Below are 13,038 nucleotides of genomic sequence, written 5' to 3' on the forward strand. Positions count from 1 at the left end.
CTGACTGTGATTTGTTGTTTCTGATTTGCTGACTGTGATTTGTTGTTTCTGATTTGCTGACTGTGATTGGCTGTTTCTGATTGGCTGACTGTGATTTGCTGTTTCTGATTGGCTGACTGTGATTTGCTGTTTCTGATTGGCTGACTGTGATTTGCTGTTTCTGATTGGCTGACTGTGATTTGCTGTTTCTGATTGGCTGACTGTGATTTGCTGTTTCTGATTGGCTGTCTGTGATTTGCTGTTTCTGATTGGCTGTCTGTGATTTGCTGTTTCTGATTGGCTGATTGTGATTTGCTGTTTCTGATTGGCTGACTGTGATTTGCTGTTTCTGAATGGCTGACTGTGATTTGCTGTTTCTGCTTGGCTGACTGTGATTTGCTGTTTCTGATTGGCTGACTGTGATTTGCTGTTTCTGATTGGCTGACTGTGATTTGCTGTTTCTGATTGGCTGACTGTGATTTGCTGTTTCTAATTTGCTGACTGTGATTTGTTGTTTCTGATTTGCTGACTGTGATTGGCTGTTTCTAATTGGCTGACTGTGATTTGCTGTTTCTGATTGGCTGGCTGTGATTTGCTGTTTCTAATTGGCTGACTGTGATTTGCTGTTTCTGATTGGCTGACTGTGATTTGCTGTTTCTGATTTGCTGACTGTGATTGGCTGTTTCTAATTGGCTGACTGTGATTTGCTGTTTCTGATTGGCTGACTGTGATTTGCTGTTTCTGAATTGCTGACTGTGATTTGCTGTTTCTGATTTGCTGACTGTGATTTGCTGTTTCTAATTGGCTGACTGTGATTTGCTGTTTCTGATTGATTGACTGTGATTCGCTGTTTCTAATTGGCTGACTGTGATTTGCTGTTTCTGATTGGCTGACTGTGATTTGCTGTTTCTAATTGGCTGACTGTGATTTGCTGTTTCTGATTGGCTGACTGTGATTTCCTGTTTCTGATTTGCTGACTGTTATTGGAACATAGAACATGCAGTGCAGAAGGAGGCCATTCGGCCCATCAAATCTGCACCGTCCCACTTAAGCCCTCACTTGCACCCTATCCCCATAACCCAGTAACCCCTCCTAACATTTTGGACATTAGTGGCAATTTATCATGGCCAAACCACCTAACCTGCACGCCTTTGGACTGTGGGAGGAAACCGGAGCACCTGGAGGAAACCAACGCAGACACGGGGAGAACGTGCAGACTCCGCACAGACAGTGACTCAGCAGGGAATCGAACCTGGGACCCTGGAGCTGTGAAGCCACAGTGCTAACCACAATGCTACCGTGCTGCCCTAATTTGCTGACTGTGATTTGCTATTTCTAATTGGCTGACTGTGATATTCTGTTTCTGAATGGCTGACTGTGATTGGCTGTTTCTGATTGGCTGACTGTGATTTGCAGTTTCTGATTGGCTGACTGTGATTTGCTGACTGTGATTTGCTGTTTCTGATTGGCTGACTGTGATTTGCTGTTTCTGATTGGCTGACTGTGATTGGCTGTTTCTAATTGGCTGACTGTGATTTGCTGTTTCAGATTTGTGACTGTGATTTGCTGTTTCTGATTGGCTGACTGTGATTGGCTGTTTCTGATTGGCTGACTGTGATTGGCTGTTTCTGATTGGCTGACTGTGATTGGCTGTTTCTGATTGGCTGACTGTGATTGGCTGTTTCTGATTGGCTGACTGTGATTGGCTGTTTCTGATTGGCAGACTGTGATTGGCTGTTTCTGATTGGCTGACTGTGATTGGCTGTTTCTGATTGGCTGACTGTGATTGGCTGTTTCTGATTGGCTGACTGTGATTGGCTGTTTCTGATTGGCTGACTGTGATTGGCTGTTTCTGATTGGCTGACTGTGATTGGCTGTTTCTGATTGGCTGACTGTGATTGGCTGTCTGTGATTGGCTGACTGTGATAGGCTGTTTCTGATTGGCTGACTGTGATTTGCTGTTTCTGATTGGCTGACTGTGATTGGCTGTTTCTGATTGGCTGACTGTGATTGGCTGTTTCTGATTGGCTGACTGTGATTGGCTGTTTCTGATTGGCTGACTGTGATTGGCTGTTTCTGATTGGCTGACTGTGATTGGCTGTTTCTGATTGGCTGTCTGTGATTGGCTGTGTCTGATTGGCTGTGTCTGGGCTGTGCTGTCCCTTTACCAATGCAGTGATCCCTGGTTTATTTAATCTTCATGTTTTCTGCAGCATCACCAGCAGCTGTTCGAGTGGGACCAGCCTGCGAGCCTCTCAGCGATAGTAGCAGCTCTCAATGTGGGACTGGGCTGGGGGTCTGTCAGAGATAGCAGCAGCAGCAGGAGCTGTATAACTGGGACTGGGCTGGGGTCTCTCTGTGACAGGAGCTGTTTAACTGGGACTGGGTTGGGGTCTCTCTGTGACAGGAGCTGTTTAACTGGGTCTGGGCTGGGGTCTCTCTCTGACAGGAGCTGTTTAACTGGGACTGGGCTGGGGTCTCTCTGTGACAGGAGCTGTTTAACTGGTGCTGGGCTGGGGTCTCTCTGTGACAGGAGCTGTTTAACTGGTGCTGGGCTGGGGGTCTGTCAGAGATAGCAGCAGCAGCAGAAGCTGTTTAACTGGGACAGGAGCTGCTTAACTGGGACTGGGCTGGGGTCTCTCTGTGACAGGAGCTGTTTAACTGGGACTGGGCTGGGGTCTCTCTGTGACTGGAGCTGCTTAACTGGGACTGGGCTGGGGTCTCTCAGTGACTGGAGCTGTTTAACTGGGACTGGGCTGGGGTCTCTCTCTGACAGGAGCTGTTTAACTGGGACTGGGCTGGGGTCTCGGTGACAGGAGCTGTTTAACTGGGACTGGGCTGGGGTCTCTCTGTGACAGGAGCTGTTTAACTGGGACTGGGCTGGGGGTCTCTCTGACAGGAGCTGTTTAACTGGGACTGGGCTGGGGTCTCGGTGACAGGAGCTGTTTAACTGGGACTGGGCTGGGGTCTCTCTGTGACAGGAGCTGTTTAACTGGGACTGGGCTGGGGTCTCTCTCTGACAGGAGCTGTTTAACTGGGACTGGGCTGGGGTCTCTCTCTGACAGGAGCTGTTTAACTGGGACTGGGCTGGGGTCTCTCTCTGACAGGAGCTGTTTAACTGGGACTGGGCTGGGGTCTCTCTCTGACAGGAGCGGTTTAACTGAAACTGGGCTGGGGTCTCTCTCTGACAGGAGCTGTTTAACTGGGACTGGGCTGGGGTCTCTCTCTGACAGGAGCTGTTTAACTGGGACTGGGCTGGGGTCTCTCTCTGACAGGAGCTGTTTAACTGGGACTGGGCTGGGGTCTCTCTGTGACAGGAGCTGTTTAACTGGGACTGGGCTGGGGGTCTCTCTGTGACAGGAGCTGTTTCGGTGGGTCTGGGCTGGGGTCTCTCTGTGACAGGAGCTGTTTAACTGGGACTGGGCTGGGGTCTCTCTCTGACAGGAGCTGTTTAACTGGGACTGGGCTGGGGTCTCTCTCTGACAGGAGCTGTTTAACTGGGACTGGGCTGGGGTCTCTCTGTGACAGGAGTTGTTTAACTGGGTCTGGGCTGGGGTCTCTCTCTGACAGGAGCTGTTTAACTGTGACTGGGCTGGGGTCTCTCTGTGACAGGAGCTGTTTAACTGGGACTGGGCTGGGGTCTCTCTGTGACAGGAGCTGTTTAACTGGGACTGGGCTGGGGTCTCTCTCTGACAGGAGCTGTTTAACTGGGACTGGGCTGGGGTCTCTCTCTGACAGGAGCTGTTTAACTGGGACTGGGCTGGGGTCTCTCTCTGACAGGAGCTGTTTAACTGGGACTGGGCTGGGGTCTCTCTCTGACAGGAGCTGTTTAACTGGGACTGGGCTGGGGTCTCTCTGTGACAGGAGCTGTTTAACTGGGACTGGGCTGGGGTCTCTCTGTGACAGGAGCTGTTTAACTGGGACTGGGCTGGGGTCTGTCAGTGACAAGAGCTGTTTAACTGGGACTGGGCTGGGGTCTCTCTGTGACAGGAGCTGTTTAACTGGGACTGGGCTGGGGTCTCTCTGTGACAGGAGCTGTTTAACTGGGTCTGGGCTGGGGGTCTCTCTGTGACAGGAGCTGTTTAACTGGGACTGGGCTGGGGTCTCTCTGTGACAGGAGCTGTTTCGGTGGGTCTGGGCTGGGGTCTCTCTGTGACAGGAGCTGTTTAACTGGGACTGGGCTGGGGTCTCTCTCTGACAGGAGCTGTTTAACTGGGACTGGGCTGGGGTCTCTCTGTGACAGGAGTTGTTTAACTGGGTCTGGGCTGGGGTCTCTCTCTGACAGGAGCTGTTTAACTGTGACTGGGCTGGGGTCTCTCTGTGACAGGAGCTGTTTAACTGGGACTGGGCTGGGGTCTCTCTGTGACAGGAGCTGTTTAACTGGGACTGGGCTGGGGTCTCTCTCTGACAGGAGCTGTTTAACTGGGACTGGGCTGGGGTCTCTCTCTGACAGGAGCTGTTTAACTGGGACTGGGCTGGGGTCTCTCTCTGACAGGAGCTGTTTAACTGTGACTGGGCTGGGGTCTCTCTCTGACAGGAGCTGTTTAACTGGGACTGGGCTGGGGTCTCTCTGTGACAGGAGCTGTTTAACTGGGACTGGGCTGGGGTCTCTCTGTGACAGGAGCTGTTTAACTGGGACTGGGCTGGGGTCTGTCAGTGACAAGAGCTGTTTAACTGGGTCTGGGCTGGGGGTCTCTCTGTGACAGATGCTGTTTAACTGGGACTGGGCTGGGGTCTCTCTCTGACAGGAGCTGTTTAACTGGGACTGGGCTGGGGTCTCTCTGTGACAGGAGCTGTTTAACTGGGACTGGGCTGGGGTCTCTCTGTGACAGGAGCTGTTTAACTGGGACTGGGCTGGGGTCTGTCAGTGACTAGAGCTGTTTAACTGGGACTGGGCTGGGGGTCTCTCTGTGACAGGAGCTGTTTAACTGGGACTGGGCTGGGGTCTCTCTGTGACAGGAGCTGTTTAATTGGGTCTGGGCTGGGGTCTCTCTGTGACAGGAGCTGTTTAACTGGGACTGGGCTGGGGTCTCTCTCTGACTGGAGCTGTTTAACTGGGACTGGGCTGGGGTCTCTCTGTGACAGGAGCTGTTTCGGTGGGTCTGGGCTGGGGTCTCTCTGTGACAGGAGCGGTTTAACTGGGTCTGGGCTGGGGTCTCTCTGTGACAGGAGCTGTTTAACTGGGACTGGGCTGGGGTCTCTCAGTGACAGGAGCTGTTTAACTGGGACTGGGCTGGGGTCTCTCTGTGACAGGAGCTGTTTAACTGGGACTGGGCTGGGGTCTCTCTCTGACAGGAGCTGTTTAACTGGGACTGGGCTGGGGTCTGTCAGTGACTGGAGCTGTTTAACTGGGACTGGGCTGGGGTCTGTCAGTGACTAGAGCTGTTTAACTGGGACTGGGCTGGGGGTCTCTCTGTGACAGGAGCTGTTTAACTGGGACTGGGCTGGGGTCTCTCTGTGACAGGAGCTGTTTAACTGGGTCTGGGCTGGGGTCTCTCTGTGACAGGAGCTGTTTAACTGGGACTGGGCTGGGGTCTCTCTCTGACTGGAGCTGTTTAACTGGGACTGGGCTGGGGTCTCTCTGTGACAGGAGCTGTTTCGGTGGGTCTGGGCTGGGGTCTCTCTGTGACAGGAGCGGTTTAACTGGGTCTGGGCTGGGGTCTCTCTGTGACAGGAGCTGTTTAACTGGGACTGGGCTGGGGTCTCTGTGACAGGAGCTGTTTAACTGGGACTGGGCTGGGGTCTCGGTGACAAAAGCTGTTTCGGTGGGTCTGGGCTGGGGTCTCGGTGACAAAAGCTGTTTCGGTGGGTCTGGGCTGGGGTCTCTCTCTGACAGGAGCTGTTTAACTGGGTCTGGGCTGGGGTCTCTCAGTGACAGGAGCTGTTTAACTGGGTCTGGGCTGGGGACTCGGTGACAGAAGCTGTTTCGGTGGGTCTGGGCTGGGGTCTCGGTGACAGAAGCTGTTTCGGTGGGTCTGGGCTGGGGTCTCTCACTGCGGCAGTTCCCCTGCTGCCTGTGCAATGAGCAGCCTCCCGGACCCCTCCTCTCTGGTCCCTGCCTTGCTGCAGGTGCCCGAGACTCTGAGCCAGGGAGCGGTGGCAGATGTGGAGGAGGAGGAGGAGGAGGACGATGCCTACCGAGTGCACCTGATTCCCAGGTCCTCGCCTACTCCGAGAAAGAGGTCCTGTTGCTCGGAGGAGATCGAGGACCCTTCCCTGGACAGGAAAGTCTCCTTTGCGGACACCTGTGGACTGGACTTGGTGGAGGTGAAATATTTTGAGGAGTTTCCATTCCCAGAGTCCCCAGGGGCCCTGGAGCTGAATGTTCACAAAGAGATTCCCCATTCCCCTTTCTTCATTTTCCCAGCGTTCATCCTGCCAGCCACTCAGGCCCATCTCCTGGACCGCATCCAGCAGGACAAGGTAGAGGTGGAGTCAATTCAGCCCATCGAGGATGACCCCCTGAGTGTCCACGGGCTGGTCAGGGTCCTGAACCTGTCCTTCCAGAAGTCGGTGTACGTTAGGGCGACGCTGGACAGCTGGAGCACCCACTATGACCACCCGGCCGATTACGTTGCCGGCTCCTCGGACGGGACCAGCGACCAGTTCAGCTTCCGCCTCTCTTTCGCAGCCCCCACCATCTACGACGGGGCCCGCATCGAGTTTGTGGTCCGCTACGAGACCCCGGACGCCGTCTACTGGGCCAACAATGGTGGGCAGAACTACTCGGTGGTTTGCAAGCTGAAGGAGCAGCCAAGCCCCACACCCAAAGCTTTCAGCGAAGCCGAGGAAGAACTCAAACCCCTCAAGAGCTGCCTGAAGCCTTGCACCTCGAGGTAGGGAGTCACCTGTCAGTTAACAGAGTTTTGAGTAAAGCCTTGCTGATGATGGAGAGTAGACGGACAGGGCGGTAATTGGCTGGGTTGGATTTGTCCTGTTTCTGGTGTACAGGACACACCTGGGCAATTTTGCACATTGCCGGGTAGATGCCAGGGTTGTAGCTGCACTGGAACAGCTTGGCTAGGGGTGCGGCAAGTTCTGGAGCACAAGTCTTCAGGACTATTGCCGGGATATTGTCAGGGCCCAGAGCCTTTGCAGCGTCCGGTGTCTTCAGCCATTTCTTGATATCACGCGGAGTGAATCGTATTGGCTGGAGACTGACATCTGTGATAGAACATAGAAAAATACAGCACAGAACAGGCCCTTCGGCCCACGATGTTGTGCCGAACCTTTGTCCTAGATTAATCATAGATTATCATTGAATTTACAGTGCAGAAGGAGGCCATTCGGCCCCCTGAGTCTGCACCGGCTCTTGGAAAGAGCACCATACCCAAACTCAACACCTCCACCCAACACTAAGGGCAATTTTGGACACTAAGGGCAATTTATCCCGGCCAATCCACCTAACCTGCACATCTTTGGACTGTGGGAGGAAACCGGAGCACCCGGAGGAAACCCACGCACACACGGGGAGGACGTGCAGACTCCGCACAGACAATGACCCAAGCCGGAATCGAACCTGGGACCCTGGAGCTGTGAAGCAATTGTGCTATCCACAATGCTACCGTGCTGCCCTTAAGAACAAATAAATCTACACTATATCATTTTACCGTAATCCATATACCTATCCAATAGCTGCTTGAAGGTCCCTAATGTTTCCGACTCAACTACTTCCACAGGCAGTGCATTCCATGCCCCCACTACTCTCTGGGTAAAGAACCTACCTCTGATATCCCTCCTATATCTTCCACCTTTCACCTTAAATTTATGTCCCCTTGTAATGGTTTGTTCCACCCGGGGAAAAAGTCTCTGACTGTCTACTCTATCTATTCCCCTGATCATCTTATAAACCTCTATCAAGTCGCCCCTCATCCTTCTCCGTTCTAATGAGAAAAGGCCTAAATAATGCTGGGGACCTCCGGAGGAGACCGAGACGGATCATCCACTCGGTACTTCTGGGTGAAGATTGTTGCGAAGGCCTCGGCCTTGTCTTTTGCACAGATGTGCTGGGCACCTCCATCATTGAGGATGGGGATATTTGTGGAGCCTCCTCCTCCAGTGAGTTGTTTAATTGTCCACCACCATTCACAGCTGGATGTGGCAGGACTGCAGAGTTTAGATAAGATCCATTGGTTGTGGAATTGCTTCGCTCTGTCTATTACTTGCTCTTTATGCTGTTTGGCTCACAATTAGTCCTGTGTTGTAGCTTCACCCGGTCGACACCTTATTGTTTGATATGACTGGTGTTGCTCCTGCCACGCTCTCCTGCACTCTTCATTGAACCAGGGTTGATCCCCTGGCTGGGTGGTAATGGTAGAGTGGGGGATATGCCGGGCCATGAGGTTACAAATTGAGGTTGATACAATTCTGCTGCTGCTGATGGCCCACAGGCCTCCTGGCTGCCCAGTCTTGAGTTGTTAGATCTGCTCGAAGTCTATCCCATTTAGCACGGTAGTAGTGCCACACAACACTATGGAGGGATCCTCAATGTGAAGATACACAAGGACTGTGCGGTGGTCACTTCTACTGATTCTGTCATGGACAGATACATCTGCAGCAGGCAGGTTGGTGAGGGTGAAGTCAACTATGTTTTTCCTCTTGTTGGTTCCCTCACCACCCGCTGCAGTCCCAGACTAGCAGCTCTGTCATTTAGGACCCGGCCAGCTCGGTCTGTGGTGGTGCTACCGAGCCACTCTTGGTGATGGACATTGAAGTCCCCATCCAGAGTTCATTCTGCACCCTCGCCACCCTCAGTGCTTCCTCCAAGTGGTGTTCAACATTGAGGAGAACTGATTCATCAGCTGATGGTGGGCGGTACGTGGTAATCAGCAGGAGGTTTCCTTGCCCATGTTTAACCTGAAGCTCTGAGACTTCATGGGGTCCAGAGTCGATGTTGAGGACTCCCAGGGCAACACCCTCCCGACTGTATACTGAGTGAATTATTTGAGGAGGTGACAGAAATGATTGACTAGGGAAGGACTGTGGATGTTGTCTACATGGACTTTATAAGTTCCCTCATGGCTAGCTGGTGCAAAAGATCAAATCACACGGGGTCAGGGGTGAACTAGCTGGATGGATTCAGAACGGGCTTGGACGTAGAAGACAGAGGGTAGCAGTGGAAGGGTGTTTTTCTGAATGGAGGTCTGTAACTAGTGGTGTTCCACAGGGATCAGTTCTGGGATCTCTGCTCTTTGTAATGTATATAAATGACTTGGAGGTGGGTCTGGTTAGCAAGTTTGCGGATGATGCTAAGATTGCAGGAGCTGCGGATAGTGGTGAAGATTGTCAGAGAATACAACAGGATAGAGATAGGCTGCAAAATTGGGCAGAGAAATGGCAGATGGAGTTTAACCCGGACAAATGCGAGGTGATGCATTTTGGTAGATCCAATTCAGGTGGGAGCTATAAAATAAATGTCAGAACCATCAGGAGCAGAGACACAGAGAGATCTGGGCATGCAGGTCCACAGATCCTTAACAGTGGCAGCACAGGGGGAAATGGCGGTAAAGAAAGCATACGGCATGCTCGCCTTCATAGGATCGGGTATTGAGTATAAAAGCTCAAAGATTATATTACAGTTATATAGAACGTTGGTCCGGCCACATTTGGAATACGGTGTCCAATTCTGGTCACCGCACTACCAGAAGGACGTGGAGGTTTTGGAGAGAGTACAGAAAAGGTTTACCAGGATGTTGCCTGGTATGGAGGGTATTAGCTATGAGGAGAGATTGAATAAACTGGGATTGTTCTCCCTGGAGAGACGGAGGCTGAGGGGCGACCTGACAGAAGTTTATAAAATTATTAAGGGTGTAGATAGGGTGAACAGTTGGAGGCTTTTTCCCCAGGGCGGAAATGACAATTACAAGGGGGCACAGGTTCAAGGTGAGGGGGGAAAGGTTCAGTGGAGATGTGCGGGGGACGGTTTTTACACAGAGGGTGGTGGTGGCCTGGAATGCACGGCCCAGTGAGGTGGTTGAAGCAGATACGTTAGCGACCTTTAGGACTTATCTGGACAGGCACATGAACAGACGGGGTATAGAAGGATACAGGCGGTTGGTCTGGATAGGACACGTGAACGGCACAGGCTTGGAGGGCCGAAGGGCCTGTTCCTGTGCTATGTTGTTCTTGTTGCCCCTGTGCTGGGTCTGTCCTGCTGGTGAGACAGGACGTACCCAGGGATGGGGACAGTGGTGCCTGGGGTATTCTCTGTAAGGTGTGATTCTGTGAGTGTGACTATGTCCGGCTGTTGCTGACCAGTCTGTGAGAAGCTCTCCCAACCTTGGCACAAGCCCCCAGGTGTTAGTGAGGAGGACTTTGCCGGGTCGGCAGAGCTGGGTTTGCCGTTGGCGTTTCTGGTGCCTGGATCGATGCCGGGGCCACACGGACAGGCACCCGAGGCTGGTATTGAACTCCGATCCCTGGCGCTGTGAGGCAGCGGAGCTAATCACCATGCCACCCAAAATACCCACCACATTGCTGGTCACATGTAGGCCAGGCGGGGTAAGCACGGCAGATTCCCTTCACTGAAGGGCATTAGTCAACCGGATGGGTTTTTATGACAATTGGCAAAGGCCCCGAGGTCATAGTTAGAATTTCTGAATCACTGCTCTCTGGATTACTCACAGTGACAACACGCCGGCCCCTCCCCCTCCCCACCGGCCCCTCCCCTCCCACCTGCCCCTCCCCCTTCCCGCCAGCCCCTCCCCCTCCCCGGCTGCCCCTCCCCCTCCCCGGCTGCCCCTCCCCCTCCCCGCCAGCCCCCCCCCTCCCCGACGGCCCCACCCCCTCCCCGACAGCCCCACCCCCTCCCCGCCTGCCCCACCCCCTCCCCGCCTGCCCCACCCCCTCCCCACCAGCCCCATCCACTCCCCGCCTGCCACTCCCCTCCCTGATGGCCCCTCTCCCCTCCCCGCCCCCCCACCCCCCCCCCGCTGGCCCCCCCTGCCAGCCACTCCCCCTCCCTGCCTGCCCCACCACCTCCCCGCCTGCCCCGCCCCCTCCCCACCCCCCTCCCCACCCCCTCCCCGCCTGCCCCGTACACTCCCCACCTGCCCCACCCCCTCCCCGCCTGCCCCGTACCCTCCCCACCCCCTTCCCACCTGCCCCACCCCCTCCCTGCCTGCCCCACCCCCTCCCTGCCTGCCCCGCCCCCTCCCTACCCCACCCCCTCCCCACCTGCCACACCCCACCTGCCCCACCCCCTCCCCGCCTGCCCCGTACCCTCCCCACCTGCCCCACTCCCTCCCCACCCGCCCCACTCCCTCCCCACCCCCTTCCCACCTGCCCCACCCCTCCATGCCTGCCCCGCCCCCTCCCTGCCTGCCCCACCCCCTCCCCACCTGCCCCACCCCCTCCCCACTTGCCCCTCCCCCTCCCCGCCTGCCCCGCCCCCTCCCCACATGCCCCGCCCCTTCCCACCTGCCCCACCCCCTCCCTGCCTGCCCCACCCCCTCCCCTCCTGCCCCACCCCCTCCCTGCCTGCCCCACCCCCTCCCCGCCTGTCCCACCCCCTCCCCGCCCTCCCCACCCCCTCCCTGCCTGCCCCTCCCCGCCTGCTGGCAGCTCGGGCGCAGGGACACTCCATCATGGGTGGGTATTGAGAGCTCGACGCTGTGGAGACGTTGGGATGTGGGATCTCCAAGGCAACACCCACGGTATATTCACCAAGCTGTTCGATGTGTTGTAGGTCCAGGGAGCAGGATGAGGATCTGGAGGAGACTGACTGGGACAGACAAGGTAAGAAGCTCATTAACCAATGTTCTAGAAACAGAGGAACACGAGGCCATTCAGCCCCTCGGGCCCGTCCCGCCATTCAATGAGATCATGGCTGATCTGTGACCTAACTCCACATACCTGCCCTCGGCCCACACCCCTTAATATCTTTGCTTAACAAAATTCTACCTCAGATTTGGAATGAACAACTGATTTTGCTTCACCTGCTATGTGTGGGAGACAATTCCAAACCTCTACCACCCTTTGAGTGCAGAAGTTCTTCCAACGTCTCTCCTGAACGGGCTGGCCCTAAGTTTCAGAATCTCCAACCAGTGGAAATAGTTTATCTTCACCCACCCTGTCTTTTCTGGATGCGGTGGGACAGATCGAGGAGGCAGTCTGTCCATTGACGATTCCACAGGAGGACAGCAGAGTCCTGACCCTCCATTCAGGGGAACCGTTTCTTCCTTTCCATCCTTTCTATTTCCATCATAATTTTGTCCACCTCAGTCAGGGACCCCCTCAGCCTTCTCTGCTCCAAGGAAAACAACCCCAACATATCCAGTCTCTATTGATAACTGTAACTCCAGCCCAGGGCACCATCCTGGTGAATCTCCTCTGCACCCTCTTCAGTGCAATCACTTCCTTCCTATGGTGACCAGAACTGCACACAGTGCTCCAGCTGGGGCAGCCCCGTCTCTCAGAGTAACAGACTCCACGGGGGACACTGGCGCTGCTCTAATTTGGTATTTTTCTGTCTCCTCAGACTGGACCAAGAATGTTGACGTCGGAACCAGCCCCAATGATTGGGCTGCGCAGGTAAGAGTTGAGGCCAGGGGTGAAATTTCAGTCTGACGTTTGTTTTGAGAGGGGGGGGGGACGGGGGGTGGGTGCTGTGGGGGGAGGGGATTTCCTCCTGCTTCCTCTTGTCCCCTGAGTATGAGGCAGAGAGCTGACCTGATGAACTGATGGGATGTAACATGTCTGAGGTCAGTTCAAGTCAATCACATCGCCAAAGATTCATGGCCAGTGCCGAGAGATTAGGGGTATTGCATGTACAGCTGGCTTCTCCAATATTCAACATTAATGTCCGTTTACCGGACTTGGGTGAGACCGTCTCTCCAACCCTACGCCTGGTTCGCCTCCTGTCCGAGAGAAGGAGCAGTGCTCGCAAGCTCGTGATTCGAAACAAACCTCTTGGACTTTACCCAGGTGTTGTCAGACTTCTTACTGTTCTCACCCCAGCCCAACGCCGGCACCTCCACAGCGAGAGTAGGAGACAGAGATGTGCTGGACGAGGTTTCAAGGAGGGCCGCAGATCAGGTCTCAGCTTTAACCCTCTCAGCT

The 13,038-nt window shown here is 54.5% G+C and overlaps 2 protein-coding genes across 2 annotated transcripts in view; one reads left to right on the forward strand and one right to left on the reverse strand.

Moving 5' to 3' along the window:
• Positions 1–2,207: 2,207 nt before the first annotated feature.
• On the forward strand, positions 2,208–12,546 carry LOC140399405 (protein phosphatase 1 regulatory subunit 3A-like). The gene is made up of 3 exons (XM_072488984.1): positions 2,208–6,815; positions 11,666–11,715; positions 12,458–12,546. Exons 1-3 carry the CDS (start codon positions 6,001–6,003, stop codon positions 12,544–12,546), a joined length of 954 nt encoding a protein of 317 aa, XP_072345085.1. The 5' UTR covers positions 2,208–6,000.
• Positions 12,547–12,818: 272 nt separating this feature from the next.
• LOC140399406 (rho guanine nucleotide exchange factor 3-like) overlaps positions 12,819–13,038 on the reverse strand; it is a 930,630-nt gene continuing 930,410 nt past the window's right edge. Inside the window, exon 10 of the mRNA XM_072488985.1 lies at positions 12,819–12,836. Within this exon, the coding sequence (XP_072345086.1) occupies positions 12,819–12,836 (18 nt within the window). The remainder of the gene's footprint in view (positions 12,837–13,038) is intronic.

Source organism: Scyliorhinus torazame, chromosome 22 (assembly GCF_047496885.1).
Source record: "Scyliorhinus torazame isolate Kashiwa2021f chromosome 22, sScyTor2.1, whole genome shotgun sequence".
NCBI lineage: Eukaryota > Metazoa > Chordata > Chondrichthyes > Carcharhiniformes > Scyliorhinidae > Scyliorhinus > Scyliorhinus torazame.

Coding starts and splice junctions, on each gene's coding strand:
- LOC140399405 (XM_072488984.1), top strand. CDS start 6,001: ATGAGCAGCCTCCCGGACCCCTCCTCTCTGGTCCCTGCCTTGCTGCAG. Junction 6,816..11,665: donor CTGAAGCCTTGCACCTCGAG/GTAGGGAGTCAC, acceptor GATGTGTTGTAG/GTCCAGGGAGCAGGATGAGG. Junction 11,716..12,457: donor GACTGACTGGGACAGACAAG/GTAAGAAGCTCA, acceptor CTGTCTCCTCAG/ACTGGACCAAGAATGTTGAC.